Consider the following 22,515-nt stretch of genomic DNA (forward strand, 5'->3'; position numbering starts at 1 on the left):
GCACTAGTTCATATGCACCCAAGATGGATTTTTTCACCTCCTCATACGTCCCAGATACCTCCTCCGGTAGTGATGCAAACACTTCACTAGCCCTACCTATCAGCTTTGTTTGAATCAGTAATACCCACATGTCCTGTGGACATTTCATTTGTTTAGCTACCTTCCACTTCCTTCTTGTCAAACCTTGGCAATACTTGGACACATTTAAATAGGTCCCCACCAAGCCTTCGACTATGACGCTCTTTCTCACAATCCTCATCACTACCATCCAACTGTACGTTTCCCTTTATGCCTGCCAATTTTAACTGACTGTCATGTTTCATGGCCATTTTCTGAAGTTCAAACTCACTCTCTTTATCTTTTCCCCTGATCTGTATCTCCCTTTCTCTTTCCTCTCTATCTCTTTCGTATTCAAGCTGCTTTAATTCTCTCTCATGTTCTATTTGTTTAATTTGCAACTGAATTTTTGCCATTTCCAATGAGTCAAACTGTATCTCAGGCAACTTTAAATGCTTAGCCACTTTTCACATTTTGTCAGGTAATGTTAACTGCAATGTTTTTGCCAAATCTAAGTCTGCTTTTAGTCTCTGTCCATAAGGTACTGCGTGTGGCCGTCTCCACCCCAAACAAGTCTGAGCCTCTGAAAGAGCCATTGTCCACAACGCACTCCCTACTTAAACTAAAATACCACACCTGAAAAACACCCACAATATGCTCACCCTCACTGTCTTTAAGCCAATCCAATAAATAGACTTTTATCCCGGACGAGCCCCCAATTTGTTATGGGCCAGGGTTAAGAGAACCCCAAAGTGTATCATGGAGTTCACCTGACCCACAACTTTTAATAGATTGTGGTATGGGGAGCACACGGCCCACTCTACAGGTGTGGTACAGCAGAAATGAAAAAGTAATTTTTAAAGCAAAACAATGTTTATTCTATGAACTCAAATTAGCCTTTTTGAAACATATAGTGAACATCTTAGCAACCATCAATTCAAATACAACCCCCAAATAATACAACACTAAGTAACCCTTAATAACTTCCCAAACAACATCCAGAAGACAGAAGAAACACCTTTCAGCAGAACCACATTAGGTTTACATTCACTACTGAGAACATTTATAATTCTGAATTCACCAAATGATCAAGTGATAGTCTTTTGATGGCAGAGAGAACAGCAGTACACCTGCTTGGTCTGGCTTCAGCTCCAACACTGAAAATGAAACTAAAACACACCCTGCAGCAAACAGCTGATAACGAAAGTAAAAAGCTGACAGACAGCCCAGTTCCACTCACTCTCTGACATCACTGCAGTAGTAAACACCCATTTCTTAAAGGTACTCTTACTACAGGTGTTTATATACACACCCATTTATATCACCCATTTCTTAAAGGTACTCTCGTGACAGGCTTAATAAGGAAATGGATTTTGCAAAAGTGGAGCTGTGTATTTTTCAGGTTTTATTATGTAATTGCAATGAGTTAGCTGTGAGGGAAATTAGAGGCAAATTGCATACGGCATGTTTCATAAGTAAGATGATGGGAGGTGAGCTATAAATACAGACATAATCTTGTTCAAATGTAATATAAGGGAGAGTTTAAGAATGATTTTGGGTTAAAAATGTGAACTTTGTGGGAGGGTTTTGATTTTATCATTGTGACAAAAGGATAATGTTAAATTAGCGCTAAGTAATAATTAATAGTAATGTTGGAGTGGGATATATTTGAGAAAGCTGTGAGACAAGGCTGCCGTTTGTGCTTAACTGTGATTACTGCTGGAAAACTCTTCTATACATTTCCCTCACGCGATGGGCAGCGCAGTAGCACAGGGGTTAGCACTGCGGCTTCACAGCGCCAGGGACGCGGGCTCAATTCCCAGCTGGGGTCACTGCCTGTGCGGAGTCTGCACGTTTTCCGGGTCTGCGTGGGTTTACTCCGGGTGCTCCGGTTTCCTCCCACAAGTCCCAAAAGACGGGCTTGTTAGGTGAATTGGACATTCTGAATTCTCCCTCAGTGTAGCCGGAATGGCGCCGGAGTGTGGCGTGGGCACGATAGGATGAATGATGTTCTTATGTGCTGTAAATGTCTATGAATCCATAAACCAATACATTTAGCAGTGACTAATAGTTGCAAAAGTAGTTTGATGAAAATGCACACTGCCATATTTATAATATATAATATACTTATAATAATGAAGTCATCCCTCCAATGTTACCATCTTAAGGCTCAACTGTAAACAGAATTACCCTATCTTTGATTCCTCATCTGGTGCAATAATCCCAATGTTTATCATCCTTAGAGGAGTCACCATTTTCTATGATCTGTTTTCAATTTCCTTCTGTGTAATTTAAATTGATGTTCTCTTGGTTTGAATAACAAAATAATATTCTGAGTTTCTCTTATCCATATCATTGAATATTTTACCTATTTAAAACAATCTTGAATCAGATCACCCCTTCTCTTTTCTCTCTTGACAATGTTTACCCTTCCAGCTCATTCGCTCTATTCTTTCGGTCATTCTTTTTGATTTTCTCTGCATTCCAACCATGGTAGAAAACAGAAACCAGGATCCATGGAAAATGAACTTCATTCAAAGAATGCACTAATGGTGTATTTCTGCATTCTTCCCAAATCATTTATTTGCTACACCTTCAGATTATGCCCCAACATTGCCAAAAAGTGGAAGTGATTAAGATGAAGGACTTTCTGAAAGACCAGGTCTCTTTTCAACATATTTGGTTTGGAAGCTTTTTATAAAACACTGTCCTTGGGGAAACGGTGCCAATATTTATTGTAACCCAGTTGCCCAGCAGGCATTTAGAAGCATTCAAATAGTGCAGAATTGAAGTGCCAGGCTGGGTAGAAGTGGCAAGTTCCCTTCCCTGGAAGAGCAATTGAGAATTGGTTAGTTTCTTACAATGATGTAGCAGGTTTAATAGGTTTTAGTTTGGTGCAAACCCACACATCACAATTTGCCACGGCGGCATTTGATGTCTCAACCTCTGGTTTGCTAGTCTCTCATACCCCAAAACTCCAGACAGTTGTGTTTAGCACTATTGCTTCATGGCGCCAGGGACCCGGGTTCGATTCCCGGCTTGGGTCACAGTATGTGCAGCCAGCACGTTCTCCATGTGTCTGCGTGGGTTTCCCCCGGGTGCTCCGGTTTCTTCCCCCAAGTCCGAAAATATGTGAATTAATATTCTGAATTCTCCCTCCGTGTACCCGAACAGGCGCCGGAGTGTGGCGATTAGGGGACGTTCGCAGTAACTTCGTTGCAGTGTTAATGTAAGCCTACTTGTGACACTAATAAAGATTATGCAGTGAAATGAAAATCGCCATAGTCTGAGGACCATAGGCTCCTCACTCTTTTTGAGACAGAGCTGACTGGTGGTGATTTAACCTGAGGGGTCACCACACATCAGGCAAAGGGCAAGGTTGAAAAGGTGGCGCCTTCCTGGATAACCTCAGCCGGTATGGGAATTCAGCCCGCGCTGTTGGCACCGCTCAACATCACGAATCAGCTGTCCAGCCAACTGAGCTATTCGATCCCCTATCTTGCTTAGTAAACATGCCTCCTGACAGTTGCCACATAGACAAGTTTTAATCTTGCCTCCTTAAGGGGATGATGGTGCGAGTGGAATGAGTTTGAGCAACTATGAAGAATTTTTTTTGTATCTCTGGCGTCTATTGTAGTATTCTGCAAAACAGTGTTGTTGTTGTGTGTGTGTGTGCATGTGTGCGTGTGCGTGTGCGTGTGTGTGTGTGTGTGTGTGCGTGTGTGTGTGTGCTGGTATGAGTGTCCCTTTAAGAAAGGTTTGGTCTTACCACATGACTTGTAGCACAGCTTCAGTGATGTCATTTGTGGGTGGAGCTGGGCTGTGGCCGTCAGGTGAGAGGGGGTTCAGTGTCGGGGTTTCAGTTTCGGTTTGTGGCTTCGGACTGCAGAAGAGAAGCAGTGTTTCCCGGTTTTCATTTTAAAGCTGTTCCAGTGAGCTGGGTGTGGCAAACTGCCTTGGTAACTTTAAAGATAGAGTTGCTTTCCGGAAGGAGTTTTAAATCTGCTGGTTGGAGGCTGGATCTCAGGGAAAGGACCAGTCCCATTCGAGTGAGATTACAGAGTGCTGGGCCACGTCCTTGAAAGGGATTTTGGTTTATTGGAGTTTGTTAAATCAATTGGAACAGCTAATGAAAATCGCTTATTGTCACAAGTGTGCTTCAATGAAGTTACTGTGAAAAGCCCCTAGTCGCCACATTCCGACGCCTGTTCGGGGAGGCTGGTACGGGAATTGAACCGTGCTGCTGGCCTGCCTTGGTCTGCTTTCAAAGCCAGCGATTTAGCCCAGTGTGTGGGATTCATTAAGAGTTATATACATAGATTACTGAAGATGTTGTGTTTTCTTTATGTTTGTAATTGATAACAAATTCTTGCTGTGTTTTATATATGTTCAACTACATTCTTATAATAAACTTTGTTTTAATAAAAGAAAGTCTGATGAATCACAGCTGAAGTGAAGGCTGTTGTGCTCAACCTAGTCAAATTCAACATAAAAGTTATAGGTCAGGTGAACTTCATAATACACTTTGGAGTTTCTAAGCCCTGGCCCATAACAGTGTGTATGATTAATTTAATTAAACTGAGGACATCAAAGTGTCTCGGTGTGAAAGGCAGTCATTTGGACTAAATGAGGCCAACTTAGTTATACTACAAGTAAACACAATATGGGTCAACATTTGCATTCGGCAATGAGTGAGGATTTGGGGGTTGTAGCTGAATTTCAAAAGGGAGGCGAGAAGGAATTTACAACTATCATGTGAGAGTACCCTTTAAGAAATAGGTGTTTAAGAAATGTATCTTTAAGAAATGGAGCTGCTCATGTTACTGGAGTGATGTCAGAGTGTGGGTGGAGCTGAGCGCCACTTCTGCTTTTTTAGTTTCAGTTTGAGAAAGCTTGGGTGTGTCTGTGAGCTGCACTGCTGTTGATCTCTGCCATCCAAAAACTATCTATGGATCATTTGGTGAATTCAGAAGAAGTATAAATGTTTTCAGTCTTGAATGTAAACCCTGATGTGCTCCTGTTTGGAGGTTTGTTAAGTCTTTTGGATGTTAAAAGAACAACATACAGATTACTTCGTGTTGTATTCTTTGGGGGGTGTATTTGATCTACTGGTTGCTAAGATATTCACAGTTTGTTTTTAAAAAATTAACTTGAGTTCATAGAATAAACATTGTTTTGTTTTTAAAAATCACTGGTCCATTTTCTGCTGTACCACACCTGTAGAGTGGGCCGTGTGCTCCCCATACCACAATCTATTAAAAGTTGTGGTCAGGTGAACGCCATGATACACTTTGGGATTCTCTAAACCCTGGCCCATAACACAACTTAGAAAAAATCAGAAATAAATACAGCAAAGTTGCTCAATTTTATTTTACCTGAAAGTGGTGACTTAAGGAGAACATTAAAAATGTTTATATCCTGGGAAAGGTCAATTTCAAAGAAGAATAAGGACAATGGGAAAAGATGAATGAGAAAAAACATATTTAAGCGAGGATGGGAGCGGTGTTGAGATGCGGCCATTTAGATCTCCTGGAGAGAGTTCTCTGTGCTCGGCCAGGACTGTGAAGTGAAGTGAGCAACCTTCTACCATCCAGAGAAGTGTCTGATTATTCTAAAAAGCAGGATTTTGGTTTGAAGTCTTGAATTTCTGCAGCTGAGAGAGAGAGAGTGAGAGAGAAGCCCCTGAAATATTACCCCTACATCAACAGTGGGTTGTGCTTTGTGATAATATTGCTATTATTTTTTTGTACAGGTTATTGGTGATCATTTTCCAGCATTCTATAGACTCTGGAGGAGTCCCAATGGATTGGAGGGTAGCTAATGTAACTCCACTTTTTAAAAAAGGAGTGAGAGAGAAAACGGAGAATTATAGATCGGTTAGCCTGACAACGGTGGTGAGGAAAATGCTGGAGTCAATTATTAAGGTTGAAATAACTGAGCATTTGGAAAGCAGGGGCAGGATCGGTCCAAGACAGCATGGATTCACTAAAGGGAAATCATGCTTGACAAATCTTCTGGAATTTTTTGAGGATGTGATCAGTAGAGTGGACAAGGGTGAACCAGTGGATGTTGTGTATCTGGACTTTCAAAAGGCTTTTGACAAAGTTCCACACAAGAGATTAGTGAGAAAATTTAAAGCTCATGGTATTGGGGGTAATGTATTGACGTGGATAGAGAACTGGTTGGCAGACAGAAAGCAGAGAGTGAGATTAAACAGGTCCTTTTCAGAGTGCTAGGCAGTGACTAGTGGGGTACCGCAGGGTTCCGTGCTGGGACCCCAGCTGTTCACAATATACATTAATGATTTGGATGAAGGAATTGCATGCATTATCTCCAAATTTGCAGACGACATTAAGCTGGGTGGCAGTGTGAGGAGGTGCAAGAGGCTGCAGGGTGACTTGGACAGGCTGGCTGAGTGGGCAAATACTTGGCAAATGCAAAATAATGTGGGTAAATGTGGGGTTAGCCACTTGTGCAAAAACAGGAAGGCAGATTATCTGAATGGTGGCAGTTTAGGAAAAGGGGAAGTGCAACGAGACCTGGGTGGGAAGGTGGGACAGTCGCTGAAGGTTGGCATGCAGGTACAGCAGGCGGTGAGGAAAGCTAATGGCATGCTGGCCTTCATAGAGAGAGGATCGGAGTATCGGAGTAGGGATGTCTTGCTGCAGTTATACAGGGCCTTGGTGAGGCCACACCTTGGATATTGTGTGCAGTTTTGGTCTGCATGCAAATTATTTAACAACCCCTACACTTCCTCAGTGCAGAGGTATTTGGGAAACCAGTTGTAATGAAACTTCATAAGATTGGATAAGGAGGTGAGAGTAGGTAGTGGTGACAATGGGAGCAGGCAATTCAGAAGGAAGAGGTTACTAAATTAACGGTCAAAAAGGTATTTTTTAGGAACCTGTGGAATATGGTGTGGAGGTGGCAAGGTTCAGCTGTCTTAACAATGAAGTCCAGATTGCAGGGGAACAGTGACTGAGCGTTCTGCCAGGGAGAGAAACACACATGTACCAGAGCTGGAAGAAAGGAGCAGAAGCCTAAAAAGACGGCAACTGAGTCACTGGAGCAAGATCATGGAGGAATTCAATTACAATGATCAAGTCGATGCCCTAAGGGGCAGGGAGCCAGGCAAGGCCTGTGAAAAGTGGCATAGTGGGAGTGTGCAGGAATTGGCTTTGGGTACAAGCCGCAAGAATCTCAGACAACAATATTGTGAAGGAAGATTTCAGGAGCAGTGAAGGTGAAATAAAAGCAAAAGCAAGACAATATTCTGGAGTTGCAAGCAGCAGTCTTCACTTCTGAAGAAGCTCCAACAATCACAGGTTAGAGTTCAACAAAACCATGAAAAGCCTGTGTCACCAGCGTGTACAACATGCCAAAACTAGATTCCAGATTTTAAGTCGTCTGAAGAGGGACAGGCATCATCGTGGACATTGTGCATGATTGTAACAAGTGGTCACTTTTCAGCTTCATATAAAAAAAGGAATTCCTCTCAGATGAAAGACTTCAGATCGAAACCCAATGCCCCATTTGGGTGCCCCCCTTGGTCAAAGGAGCAAGTTTGCAAAGCAAAAGAAAGCATCACCTACATGAATACAAAACTCTGTAAATACAACATTTTTATATTTTCCAGCAGTAACCTCGCCACTGCATTTTCCTCAGTTTGCAGACTTTGTCATGCATGTCATTTTTAAAACCACCGCAGAGAACCACAAACCCTTTGTTCATGTATTTTGAACTGAACTCACAAAAATTTAACGGTGATCAATAATAAAAAGGTCCAAAGTGTGACTAATTAGCTGCCCAGTAACTTATCCCCCAAGAGCATGTGATCCAGGCTCACGCCTGACTTTGACACAAAATATGACCTGTAATTTAAGATGACTGACAGGCATATTCTGTAGGATTGTCAAATAAGCATCGCAGTCAAGGATTGAACTGGGATTTGGTAGAAAAGGGACATACCTTTTTTCTTTAGGAAGGATTTTCTTGTCACTATTGGACTCTGGCGAACTCTTTGGTTCTGCAAAAATTTCACTGCAGTGGCAATCTGTGGGCAGTGAGAAATACAGATACTCCATTCAGTTAGCGAAGATTAAAACCGTGTTGCTGTTCAATACAAAGTACAAGATCCAGCATAGTGCTTACACAAGCTGTCATTAACAATTTCACTCCACCAAATATATAACATAAAATTCATATCAGCAAATTGTGCTGGACAAACCTCCTTTCATAGATCATAGAATTTACAGTGCTGAAGGAGGCCATTCGGCCCATCGAGTCTGCACCGGCCATTGGAAAGAGCACCCCACCCAAACCCGCACCTCCACCCTATCCCCGTAACCCTATTTAATCTTTTTGGACACGAAGGGCAATTTAGCATGGCTAATCCACCTAACCTGCACATCTTTGGACTGTGGGAGGAAACCGGAGCACCCGGAGGAAACCTACGCAGACATGGGGAGAACGTGCAGACTCCGCACAGGCAGTGACCCAAGCCGGGTATCGAACCTGTGGTCCTGGAGCTGTGAAGCAACAGCGCTAACCACTATGCTACCGTGCTGCCCCAAACATCGTCAAAGGGCTTGTCCGGGATTTGAACCCAGGACATCCCACAAATTTCGAGACCGAAACACCTAAAGCGAGAATCATACCCCTAGACCAACGAGCCCCCTTTCTAAAATAAAATATTTTTTTGCTGTTTTTCAAAAATCGATTCAAGAACTCCAGTTAATGTGCCTGATGCTTAACATCACGCATAGGCCTAGTTGTAAAATTCTGTCTGAATGTCAGGAATTCATCGGAGATTGTATTTCAGAGGATGTTTATCCATTTGTAGAGGGGTTAAACAGTTTAGAAAGGTCGCAGGGTTCATCTTCCTCAGCCCAACAGGAGTTATCTCAGCTCCAGCCACAAGATGATCATCATAATCAACTTGGTGGACACGGAGTTAAGGACAGGAGGGAAACACCAAAATAAAAACATAAAATGTTGGAATTATTCAGCAGGTCAGGCAACATCTGTGGGGAGTGAGAAACACAGTTAACTTTTCAGGTTGATTAACTTGTGTCAGAAGAGTATGTTATATCCACGATTTCCTGTTTTTATTTCAGATTTCCAGCCTCTGCAGTAATTTGCTTTTGCACAAGGGAAAACACGCAAGCTTCAGACTTTGATGGTCCCTGATAGAGCTGCATTATAAGGCAAATAAAGATAGGATGTGATACCACCGGTGGGGATCTAGTAGCATATTGATAATGCCACTGAACTATTAATCCAGAGGCCCAGACTGAGGACACAAGGTTCAAATGCCACCACAGCAGCTGGTGAAATTTAAATTCAATTCATAAATCTGGAATAGAAAGGTTGCCACAGCAATGGCGGCCATGACAACTGGCCGTGAAGCCCATCTGTTTCAGGGAAGGAAATCTGCCGTGCTGATAGGCCTAAATTCGGCTCCAGGTCCACAGGTTGACTCTTAACTGCCCTCTGACATGGCCCAGCAAGCAATTCAGTTCAACGGCAATTAGGGATGAGCCACAAATGCTGGCCTGGCCAACCACGCCCACATCCCATGGACAGAATAAATTAACTTCCAATCGCCCTTGCATAAATACCAATATTGATTGTCGTAACAGTCAGAATCAGCTTGGGCACTGCTTTGATTTCCATAGCCCCCCCCCCCCATAAAATTCTCAGTCAGCATCAAGGATATTGCTAAGTTCACAAAGAAACTTAAGAATTATATCTGTTTCCTCTTGTGCTTCCTTTGTTTGAAGATGTAGTTTCAGGTGTTGTCTTTTGACATAATCTGTGACAGTTCACAATAGTTTCTTTGTTTCCTTGGCATCATTTATCCGTATCCAGTGGTCCCACTCTGCTTTCCCCGATATATCTGTCACCGTGCCCTGCTTTTTTTTTTTTAAATCAGACCGTCTCCCGGCTTTTCTTTTCTACGCAGGAATTTTTGTCCCTGTAAATTCATAGAATCGTAGAACCCCTACAGTGCAGAAGGAGGCCATTTGGCCCATCGGGTCTGCACCAGCCCTCCGAAAGAGCACCCCACCTCAGCTCTTCTCCCCCCCCCCCTCCATCCCCATCCCCACAACCCAGTAACCCCACCTAACCTTTGGAAACTAAGGGGAAATTTACCATGGCCAATCCACCTAACCTGCACATCTTCAGACTGTGGGAAGAAACCGACCCCTAACCTCTCCATCCATTCCCTCATTTACCCATGTTCGCAGCAACACCTACAATAGGGACACCTGCAACTTTCCTCTGGAATGGTACATGCTCAGATTGTTGATTTTCTCTGCATATTCCCAGCATTTGTACAAGCAGGATTCTGAGACGCCTATTGCTCACACTCATCCCTCAGCTGCCGTGTTTATATTCATTTTACCATTAAGCCTCTGTTTGTAACCTCTCTGGGTTCTTTTGTGTCACTTTCTGCATTCAGATCGACATCTTTTGCCCGGTTCCTGCTGCAGAGTATCTGCCCTGTATGTAGTTTCAATGTCTGTCCCTCCTACATTGAGTTTATATTCTTCCCCACTGCCCTAGATAGCGCCACTGGTAGGATATATGCACACAACTTCAATTCAGATTTTAAAAACACCTCATTTGAACAGCTTCCTTTACCCCAGAATTTGCCCCAATCAATCCAAAGAGCTCCCTTGAATGTAATGATAAATTCATAGCATGTCAATAAATTAAAATAATGAAAGAGTATTTACATGAATTTGCAAATACATTACTGATGTATTTTGATGAGAGCATCTGCAAGCACTTTCATGAGTTAGCAAGCTTTAAATATAACAGCAAACATGCGAGCTCTGATACCACAAATCCTAACATGCCCAGATGGAATCTGCTTTTGATAAATCCCGTAGAGAGAGAGAGAGAGAGTTGTTGTTAAGTGAGGAATTCAAAAGTGCATATTTTTCAGTAAATGTCCTTCACTTCCTTCTGGCTTTAACTGCAGTCTGTCCTGTGTGCTTTACTAGAATTTTACAACATTTGTAAACCAACCGGTCGGACATTTTTCTAATTGCAGTTTGGTATTTTTATTGAAAAAAAATCGATGTCAGCGTTTAGCAGCAAAGAGAGAATCAGCTGCCAAATGCTCCCCCATTATGACATTTGGCTACATCCATACGTTACAGGCCAATTCTGCTAACTTGATTAGATGCTTTTTTCGCAAGTTTTGCATTAGTCAATTTAGGTAGAATGACAAAGAGAGATATCATTTAGGAAAGGGTGTCTATGCGTAAAATGCATTACTCAACGGAAAACAACATGAGCAACCCTAGTTAAAACATTCAGTTCTAACACCTGTGGTCAGTCCGATTCAATTTTTAAAAACCTCCCATAACTGGTAAAAAGGTTTTGATCGAAGTTTTGTTCTTTAAAAATTGGACAATTCTTTTTAAAACTGTCGAGTTGCAGGGAAGCAGTCGTTAGTAATTTCTTTTGAGAAACTCTGGTTAAAAAGAAATACCTGAAATGAAGATCAGCTTTACTACTAGAAAAAAGGTAAACGACAAGGAATCAAAAGCATGTGAGCCCGTCTTTCGAGGGCGTATTTTACATTGCAAGCAAAATGAAGGCACCACTCAATCAATAGGTTACACCACAATTGTGTTTCAGGAGTAAATTATTTCACCACAATGCTCCTTAAACTGTCAACTTTCTATTTCGATTCTGTCATTCCTTTAGCTGGATATTTAAAACCCAATTTCTTTTGCTCCCCTACCTCTCCCATCCAACTAACATTTATTGAAGTCTGTAGGCTTATTATTTTGTAGGGATTTGCAGTGTACAACAGCAACCGGAGGAAGCCCAATTGGTAAGAGCTTGAATGCAAACACTCTGTTCAACCCATCCGACTTCAAAAAGAAATTCTCCGCACGTTCCTTTATAGTTAAGAAAATCCCTTCAGCTGCTCCCCAGAAGCCAACAAATTCATCTGCAATTGCTAAAAAAAAAATCAAGGATTAAACATACAGGGCTATTTCGGTGACAAATGCTGTTCTGCAATGTATTTTTGTACAAAAAATAGGAATTTCTGAAGCCACTAATGATTGATTGTATCACCCAAGTGATAAAAGCATAGAAAACAAGAGTAGGCCATCCGACCCTTCAAGCCTACTCCAAAGGGGGCAATGTACTTTTACCTATTATATTGTACCATTTATGTACAAGTACAAATTACATTTTATTTTAAAACCGGTACTAAGTAAAATTACATAGGCCGAGAAAAAGTATGAACGGCAAATCATACTGCAGCAAAAATATTATAATGTCCAGCGCATGTTTTGTCCTTCGCACTGGCATCATGGCTGACGACATGCAAACCTGCTGGACTTGCACCCAATTGGCTCAAATGTCATATGCATGAAACAGCAGCAAATTACAACCAAAAATGTTGTACATACTAAACTATTAACAATGAGCAAATGGAAATGAAAACCACCAGTCATCAAGGTCAATGAATGACAAACCAAAGAGGAACGGTCTACCAATAATTTAAAAAAATGACAAAGCAATTAAATTGCTCAATTTGTTTTGCAGTTGCACTTTGTTAGAAATACCCTCGAAAAATATTTCCCATCAAATATCGATCACTACGTGAGGCTAGTCAGCTTCCCGGGCCCAGCAGCCATGAATAGGTAGCTGACAAATGTAAAATGTTTACCAAAAAGTTCTAATTAAATATACTTTTTCAGATATGTTTGGTGAAGCAGGAAGGATGCATTATTATATATATTTCTTGGTTTTCATTATAAAATGCCATAGCATAAACAGATGGGCACACAAAGCTGCTCTTTTGTCACTTGCAGGTATCTATTTATTTCGCAAGTATCGATACAGAAGAACAAAATCTATCAGCCTGCAGTTGAAAGAAAATACTGTTTCCATTGGCTCATAAAAAAAACATTTATTTCACTGTCTCCAAGGAAATTGTTTCCGAACTGCTTTCCAAACAGTTTCACTCATGTGTAGTCCCTCCTCCATTTCAACATCCCAGCACCGGACTACCCCCTCCCCTTGGAAAATTTAATGAATCATATTTACAAAGGTACACACCCAAATGTTGGGGGTGGGAGTTCGGAGTAATTTAGAGCATGTTCTCAAACAAATGGCTAAGCGTTGATCATCCGTGTTGGGGAGGCATCTTGAAACCCTTTTACCTTAACCGTCCGGTTCAGCGATCCCCATGGGGGTCATGGCCCACAATTTGGGAAGTGCTGACTTAACTGGGGGGGCTTGCAAACATAATAAATAGTTCAATTGTGACGGTCACAATTTGTCAAGTTTGGGCTCGTCCTATTTTACTACACCAACAGCACATTTAATTATTGCATACTGATATAATTCATCAATATCATCTGTTTGAAGTGAAACTGAAGTGGTTGGTTTATTTAGCACCATTTTCTCTAGTCTGCATTATAATTATGAATGTTGATGATTGTGGCATTCTAATAATGAGAGTCAGGAGCTAGGACAGTCAGTTCCAAACATTATTTTCATAATAACTACAGAGGGAGCTTCGAGGAAACTACACAACAGAAACAAATCTTAGCAGAAATCTCGTAAACGTCTTTTTAATTAAAAAAAAAAAAAATTTAATAATAAATTTAGAGTACCCAATTCATTTTTTCCAATTAAGGGGCAATTTAGCGTGGCCAATCCACGTAGCTTGCACATTTTTTGGGTTGTGGGGGCGAAACCCACGCAGACACGGGAGAATGTACAAACTCCACACGGACAGTGACCCAGAGCCAGGATCGAACCGGAGACCTCGGCGCTGTGAGGCCGCAGTGCTAACCACTGCACCACCGTGCTGCCCTCTTTCTATCGAATTGATACATTATATATCAAAGTATTTTGGAAAATACTCCACTTTAAAGTACATTCATTTAAATTACAAACTAGCTAGGCCATTCAAAGGCTGTAAAACCCAAGTTAACTTTATGAAAGATAGATGGAGTGAGGCAACGATAAATTTACATCTGTTTGAAAATTAGCAGCCAAGCACGCACACACAAGAAACAAGCAGCATGGTGCTCCCCCTAGCTGAGGCTCCTTTTCCCTTTTCAAACAGAGAACACAATGTACCCGGGCGCTTTGAATTGACTGCAGCTATTGGATTATTTTCTGAAAGTGGCACTTTTCCACTAATGGCAATTACCCTGTAACACCTCAGTTAATTCTAACCCAATTCTGCTGGTTGTAGCTGTGTCCATTAATAGTGTCATACATCGTAACATCTTATTTCCTTTAAGGGGGCAGAGGAAGATGGGTTCTTGCTATGTCAACGCACCATTTGCCACATTATGTCTGAACTTTTCAAAGTTCAATATTCAAATACTATTTACCCAAATGAAGAGCCAAGTGAATGAGCTGCCACTATATCAGGTTCACATTATGTTCGAAACAAAGTTGGAGGTATTTATATTTTGTGTATTACGATGCAGTTTCTTGGTGTGGATCCTTTCCTCTTTCTTTTATTAAAGTCCCAATTATAAGAAATCGGCAAAAACGTCTACATTTCTGAAAAGGCTATGAGCAAACCTCCAAAACTTCAAGCTTTCACCAATCACATTACGTTCAGCCATAATATCAGAGACGGTGGTCATTGGGGTCTTCGAGCAGTCAGTAAGTTCAACTGTTAGGAACCCAGTTGGTGTTGTAACTGGATGGGAATGTCCCAGAATGGAACCCTGGCTCAAAAAGACAGTAACTTTGACTTTTAAAAAAATAAAACATGGAAGAACTCAGGACCGCCCATTAGTTTCAACAGGAAAATAAACATCTATTGAACATGAAAAGTTGGATCATTATACAATATTCCTTTACACGCCCCCTTAGCTTAACAAATACACAGATGTAAAGATCAACATGGATAAGAAAGGATATCCGTACTCTGCTCTATAGATTTCTCCTCAGAGTCCCCCCCACCCCCCCCCTCCCCCCAGATGGGGGGCAGCACGGTAGCATTGTGGATAGCACAATTGCTTCACAGCTCCAGGGTCCCAGGTTCGATTCCGGCTTGGGTCACTGTCTGTGCGGAGTCTGCACATCCTCCCCGTGTGTGTGTGGGTTTCCTCCGGGTGCTCCGGTTTCCTCCCACAGTCCAAAGATGTGCAGGTTTGGTGGATTGGCCATGATAAATTGCCCTTAAGTGTCCAAAATTGCCCTTAGCGTTGGGTGGGGTTACTGGGTTATGGGGATAGGGTGGAGGTGTTGATCTTGGGTAGGGTGCTCTGTCCAAGAGCCGGTGCAGACTCGATGGGCCGAATGGTCTCCTTCTGCTCTGTAAATTCTATGATAATGATTGTCACACGAGAGTTTCAAAACTCCATTCCCAAAAACGCACAACAAATTATTTTCTCATCAGTCTACTTTCCCTTAGTGTTTTGCATTCCTAAATCCAGTTCAGAATTTTACACCAATCCCTTTTAGGTTTCCTTTGGCTTAACTGCTTTTACACAAACTCCCAAGATCCAGCCATCAATCTCCAGTTAGTTTAACTCACATACCACAGGCTGTAGGAAAATCTCACAAACGTTATAATCTCACAAATCTGAAAATCACTTCAGATATCTTTCTGGTGTTTCAGTCCTCTTCTTAGCTCTGTCTGTCTTTACTGAACAGCGCTCTGTTCCAGTACCTTTAACATCAGACGTCTTGGAAACTTCTCTTCATTTCTCGAGTTTCCTTAACTAGCTGCTCTTCAGGGGCATCATTCTCCGACCCCCCGCCGGGTCGGAGAATGGCCGTAGGCCGCCGTGAATCCCGCCCCCGCCGAAGTCTCCGGTACCGGAGATTGGGCGGGGGCGGAAATCGGGCCACGCTGGTTGGCGGGACCCCCCGCTGGATTCTCCGGCCCGAATGGGCCGAAGTCCCGCCCAGAAATTGCCTGTCCCGCCGGCGTAAATCAAACCGGTGTGGGCGGGCTCCGGGGTCCTGGGGGGGGGGGGGGCGCGGGGCGATCTGACCCCGGGGGGTGCCCCCTCGGTGGCCTGGTCCGCGATCGGGCCCACCGATCCGTGGACGGGCCTGTGCCATGGGGGCACTCTTTCCCTTCCGCCTCCGCTACGGCCTCCACCATGGCGGAGGCGGAAGAGACTCTCCCCACTGCGCATGCACGGGAAACTGACAGCGGCCGCTGACGCTCCCGCGCATGCGCCGGGAAACTGTCAGCGGCCGCTGATGCTCCCGCGCATGCGCCGCATTTCCGCGCCAGCTGGCGGGGCAACAAACGCCATTTCTGCCAGCTGGCGGGGCGGAAATCCCTCCGGCATCGACCTAGCCCCTCAATGTTGGGGCTAGGCCGCCAAAGATGCGGAGCATTCCGCACATTTGGGCCGGCGCGATGCCCATCTGATTGGCGCCATGTTTGGCGCCAGTCGGCGGACATCGCGCCGTTGGGGGAGAATTTCGCCCCAGATCTCTGCATTGGTTTCCTTGACCATTACTCCATGCTGTGCCATTTTTTCTAGAAAAGGTGAGAGAGATGTCCCCTCTCTAGCTATCTAAACCAACTGCTTCTAGCAGAAGTGAGAGAGCTGCCTTCTCTCTCGCTACCCAACTTCAACTGCAAACAAATTAGCCAAACTAAACTTTCAGACATTTCTCTACCTCACAAGGCCCCAGTTGCTAAGCAGCCATTGCTGGTTTATTTATTCTTTATGCCGTAGCCCTCTCTAAGCACAACAGAAGCACGCTTGGAACTTAATCAACCACATACAAACATGTTCGTCTTTCATGAATCTAACTGGGTTTTACCCTTCCAGGCTCAGAAACATTGAATTAAACCCACTTAAAACTATACTTTATTTCGAATGCTACCAACACAAATATGAATCTCTTAAAACTACCTTTGTTTTCCTAACACAAGCCACCCAACTGGGAGTGAAATAACCTTGATCAGTAGTTTGCAGTGATTAATAACGAACGTTGCAGCAGAAAGCGCTTATGGGATCAATGCAGCATATATACAGCATTACAACTACAGCTCATAATTTACGGCTGCATTTCCACTTTGACTTTAGTGAAAGCCTAGGCTTAGAAGTCACGATCTCACCTCTGAATCACACAGTTCTGGGTTCAAACTACACTCCACTTGAGCACAATCTTCTCTGACAGCTAACGTAACCCTGAGCAAGTATGCACAATCATAGGAGTTGGCGTCAGATGGGAGGTTAAAATAAGACCCCACCTCCCCCATCATCTTGGCATAAAAGATTGCAGAGTTATATACAAGAAAGAGTAAGGCAGCTGTCCCAGTGTCCTAGGTGACATTTATCCTTCAACCAATGCAACTAAGAACAGGTGATCAGGCTGTTCCTTTAATATATTAGTGGAACCCCTGCCGTATTTCCTCCATTGCAACACTGATTACAAGTGGAAAAAGTACTTCATTGGCTGTTAAGCACTCTTAATACATCTGGAAAAATGTCACATAACAGTGTTTTGTTTCACTTCTACAGTCAGCAAGAAGCATTTTAACTTTGCATGAACGGTGCAGTTGTTGTATGAATTAAATCAGAATCCAGAGCCCAGGCTCAACCAGACACTTGAAGACATGATTCTTAATCCAGCTCTTTTCACTTGTTATCCAATTTGAGTCTTTAATAATAATAATATTTATTATTGTCACAGGAAGGTTTACATCAACACTGCAATGAAGTTACTTTGAAAGTCCCCTAGTCGCCACACTCAGGCGCCTGTTCGGGTACACGGAGGGAGAATTCAGAATGTCGAATTCACCTAACAGCACATCTTTTGGGACTTGTGGGAGGAAACCGGAGCACCCGGAGGAAATCCACGCAGACATGGGGAGAACGTGCAGACTCCGCACAGAGAGTGACCCAAGCCTGGAATCGAACCCGGGTCCCTGGCGCTGTGAAGCAAGAGTGTTAGCCACTGTGCTAGCGTGCCGCCTTTACATCCAGGTTATTGACTAAGTTATATGTGACGCTGAAACTCCTTCACATTAATGCTAAACTAATGCTAAGTTTGGCAGTGTAAATGCATCATAAGTTACATTCCCCATGATTAAAGGTAAATAAGTAGAATGGTTTAAATGAGAGCTGATGACATAAGTTCCAACCTCAAGATTCAATGTGCAAATCATTCAAAATTATAACCAGGGTCTTTGCTTAACCTTTCAGGCATCAAACTCCCACTCAGCCGAATAAAATCTGAACAGGACTGGATGGTGATTTCCACTGGAGGTAAACCCAATCTCTGTCCCATCTCTTGTACCAAGTATCAGAAGTAGCAATGGACTAAATTCTACTTGCTTCCACTCCTGGCTAAAAGTTGGAAGCAATCACAAGTGTTTTGTGGTAAAATAAAGAAACAGGATGTGAAAGGTTCTAGTGCCAGCATTACGGAGATGATATAACACAGCTGGGCAATTCATACTAACACTTTTATCTGCCCACTGAAAAACTCTTCTTAGATGAAATCAAGCTGTTATTGATAACTGAGGAACCAAAGAATAAAACAAGCTAATGAATGAAATTTCCTCAAGAAGAAGGAATTTCTTTGCCCAACTAAATTTGCTTTTTTGAGAATCACATTTTTATTCATACCTTTTTTGAGCACAAATGCTTTCATGAAATGATTGCCTACTTGTCTAAATGTAGGTAACACTATAGATAAGATGTCAAGACCTTAGAACATAGAACATACAGTGCAGAAGGAGGCCATTCGGCCCATCAAGTCTGCACCAACCCACTTAAGCCCTCACTTCAACCCTATCCCCTTAACCCCAATAAATCCTCCTGATCTTTTTGGACACTAAGGGGCAATTTAGCATGGCCAATCCACCTAAGCTGCACGTCATTGGACTGTGCGAGGAAACCGGAGCACCCGGAGGAAACCAACGCAGACATGGGGAGAACATGCAGACTCCACACAGACAGTGACCCAGCAGGGAATCGAACCTGGGACCCGGGCGCTGTTGGAGAGGGTGCAGAGGTGATTTGCCAGAAAGATACCAGGGATGAGGAATTCAGTTATATGGAATGAGTAAAGAAGCTGGGGTTATTTTCCTTAGAGCAGAAGAAGTTAAGGGGAGATTTAATAGTGCTACGGACACCTGGTCCGCTCTCAACAGTGACTAAGAGACTGAACTAGAGCCATAACATTTTAAAGTTTTAAGACAGTGCAGAAAGATCGATTTGTTCCAAGAGTGATAATATAGGAAATAGGGCCTGGTTATTTCATAAACAACCTTTATTAAAACAAAAGAAAAGAAAATATTTAAATCTTTAAACTTCAACCCTAACATTAAGATTGCATGCGGATTCTTAACCTTAACACACTAGTTCCCATTAAATAGCTCTTTACCAGAACATGCAGCTCTCATGCCACTTACACAGACAGGCAAAGACAATACTTGCATTTACGAAGCAATTTTTCTTTTTCTGAACCCTTTCCCAAAGCCTGCCTCAATGGCAACTTTTCCGACCTCCCTCAGTTGATTGCCCAAACCTTCTTTTGTACAATCTTTATGATCTCCGAGTCGATTTTCAAAGCCTTTGCTTCTGTAATTTTGATGACCGTTCGCAGCCGATTCTCAAAGTTTTCTCTGCTAGAGTTTCCAGGCTTGAACCTATCAGGGTTAACTTAGGTGTTTGACTGCCCACTCCCGTTTATACAAAAGAAAAGAGCCACGCTATTGATATGCAACTAACCTCCCATTGCCGGACGAAGAATCCATCAGACTCTGTAATGGGCTAATAGCTGATTAGATAGGAGCGTCCCAAAGAACAAATGATCTGGGGCATCCTATATATTTCCACTAATGAGTTTATGTCTGACTGGGACAATGTAACTCAGCCCCATGTGGGTGTATCCCTATGACTCTGTGCTAGCAGGTTTTCTTCCCCCTTAGTATGTTTAACTCCTAAATTGTCTGCTGCATTGGGGTCTCATTTCTGGACCCAATTTCCTAATGGCTCCCTTGCGTAACAAGAGTAATTTAAAACTGTGAAGAGTTTTGACAAAGTACATGAGGACAAACTGACAGGAGTGCCAATAACCAAAGGATGAATAAAGATTTGCGATAACTGATAACCAGAGGGTAGATGAGAAGAATTTTGTTTACCCAATGAGTTAAGGTGGTCTGGATTACACTGATTAAAAGGGTGGTGGAAGCAGATTCAACAGTAACTTCCAAAAGGGAATTGGATATATACTTCAAATGGAAACATTTGCAGGGCTATGGGGAAAGGAGTGGGACTAATTGGGTCACACATTCAAAGAGCTGGCACAGGCAAGGTAAGTTTAATGGCCTCCTTCTGTGCTGCAAGATTCTATATATGTTGAATTCAACACTAGAAGCACTAAAGCTGATATATTCAACACAGGAAATTAATTCTGCTGAATCTAATGGTTTGTGAGCAAATCTGTAAGTTTAAACTTAAGCCACAGCTTGAAACATTACACCCTTTCAAGTTTGCTTTAATAGAATACTACATGTACCTTTTCAGATACTAATTTCTAACTACAAGTACTTTTAAAAAGGATTCCTGCGGTTAAGTTTGACAAGATTGACGACTTACAACATGGATGTTTGAGAAAGCTACATAAGGTCATCACGGTGGCGCAGTGGGTTAGCCCTGCTGCCTCACGGCACCGAGGTCCCAGGTTCGGTCCCGGCTCTGGGTCGCTGTCGGTGTGGAGTTTGCACATTCTCCCAGTGTTTGCGTGGGTTTTGCCCCCGCAACCTAAAAGATGTGCAGGCCAGGTGGATTGGCCACGCTAAATTGCCCCCGCGTCGGAAAAATGAATTGGCCACTCTAAATTTATTTTAAAAAAAGAGAAAGCTACATAAATTACTTTACCAAAGCTGCAAGTTGTTTGATAAATTCATTAATCAAAAGACGACAGGTTTAGACGCTATTACATAGCTGCTTCAAGTAGAAAACTAAAAATGGGAATCATTAGCAAGTACAGAATTCAGCCTTTGCAGATCAATTCATTTTATATTTGACTGTACAGTCATGTAAAAGTACCTTTTATGCAATAAAGGTTCATAACATGTCTAAACCTTGTTATGCCAGTCTCAAGTTCCTGTCAAACAATGGTTTAAAAAAATGAAGCTCTATTTTAATTAGCAGGATTCATGAGTGATTTGGTAACAGCAGTAGTTGCTTGAATGCTTTCAACTTGATGGAATATAGATACATGAAGTCAGCAGCTAGAATAGCTGTGATGCAACTGGATATTTCCCTTTGCTCTTACATGTGACATGTGATTATTGTCCGTTTAACACTTTAACCTTTATGTCCAAAGCTTACTGCTATACAAGGAAGAATTACAGCAGGGAATAATTCACCAACCTTCAAACATGTGCAAAGCAAACCTAAAAACTTTGAAGCAAAGCATACAATCCCGAACAGGTTAGCTTTAATTGGCTGCAAATTTCAAAGATTTTCAGATAGACAGAAACTCAGATTGCTACATTATGTAAAAGGTTTCAGGACATACGTGACTCATGCTGATATACGCTGCATTGGTTAAGTCACTCAAGGAAGAAAAGTAAATAAATTTGAAGGTTTTCTGGTGAAACTTTAATCACACAAATATCCTGAACTTTCTGTACTTGTGCGCTGTTCTCATTATATCTGCACCAAAACCAGTTGTTTCGGTCACAAATGTTAAACAACAAGCAATTCTAACCAGCCTATTAGTTTTTTCAAAATCATAAAGTTTTTAATGAGATAGAAATGGGTTCAATCTAGCTACCAATCCTGTGAATAAAGCCACCCGTCAAAAAGAGTCAAATAAATGCAACTTGGGTTGCTCAGTAGTCCAGCACTCTTAGTCCATGCTGGCCATGCTCTACTCGGGTTTCTTCCCATCTTTCCTCATCTAAATCTCTAGAATCCTCCATTCCTTTCTCCCGCTTAAACGTATCGATACTATTTACTTCAACTACTCTGTGGGAGAGAGTTCCACACTCTCACCACTCTTTGGGTGGAGAGGTCTCTTTTAAATTCATGATCAGGTATCTTGGTGGCTAACTCAGCTTGGCAGCCTCTAGTTACGATCTTCCCTACAAGCGGAAGCATTTGCTCAGTAGCTGCTTGATCAAAACCATTCACAATTTTAAAGACTTCAGCGTCCATTGCACATAGGACTCCCAACTGTCCAGCTCAAGTCAGGTCATCGGGAAGAGTATCAGCCCGAAGACCCATTGGCAGTCATTTCATCTCCAGCATTCCATTAGCACCAAGGTGGCTGTGGAGCTGCACTGGCAGGGTCTGGTGAAGTATTGCTGCTTACACAGATGGCTGTAAAGTGGGGGTGCAAGCTCTTTCAGGAGGAGGAAAAAGGGAGCGGCAATATGCAATAGCTAAAGTTAAAACAAAAAAGTCACAGGCTTCAAGTCCAGCCAAAAATCCACAGAATGTGCTGAAGACTACC

The 22,515-nt window shown here is 42.5% G+C and overlaps 1 protein-coding gene across 1 annotated transcript in view; it reads right to left on the minus strand.

Annotated features, from left to right (window-relative positions):
• pex14 (peroxisomal biogenesis factor 14) overlaps positions 1-22,515 on the minus strand; it is a 370,669-nt gene that overhangs the window by 216,442 nt on the left and 131,712 nt on the right. Inside the window, exon 4 of the mRNA XM_072477722.1 lies at positions 8,026-8,110. Within this exon, the coding sequence (XP_072333823.1) occupies positions 8,026-8,110 (85 nt within the window). The remainder of the gene's footprint in view (positions 1-8,025; positions 8,111-22,515) is intronic.

The sequence above is a fragment of the Scyliorhinus torazame genome, chromosome 16, assembly GCF_047496885.1.
Source record: "Scyliorhinus torazame isolate Kashiwa2021f chromosome 16, sScyTor2.1, whole genome shotgun sequence".
NCBI classification, from domain to species: Eukaryota; Metazoa; Chordata; class Chondrichthyes; order Carcharhiniformes; family Scyliorhinidae; genus Scyliorhinus; species Scyliorhinus torazame.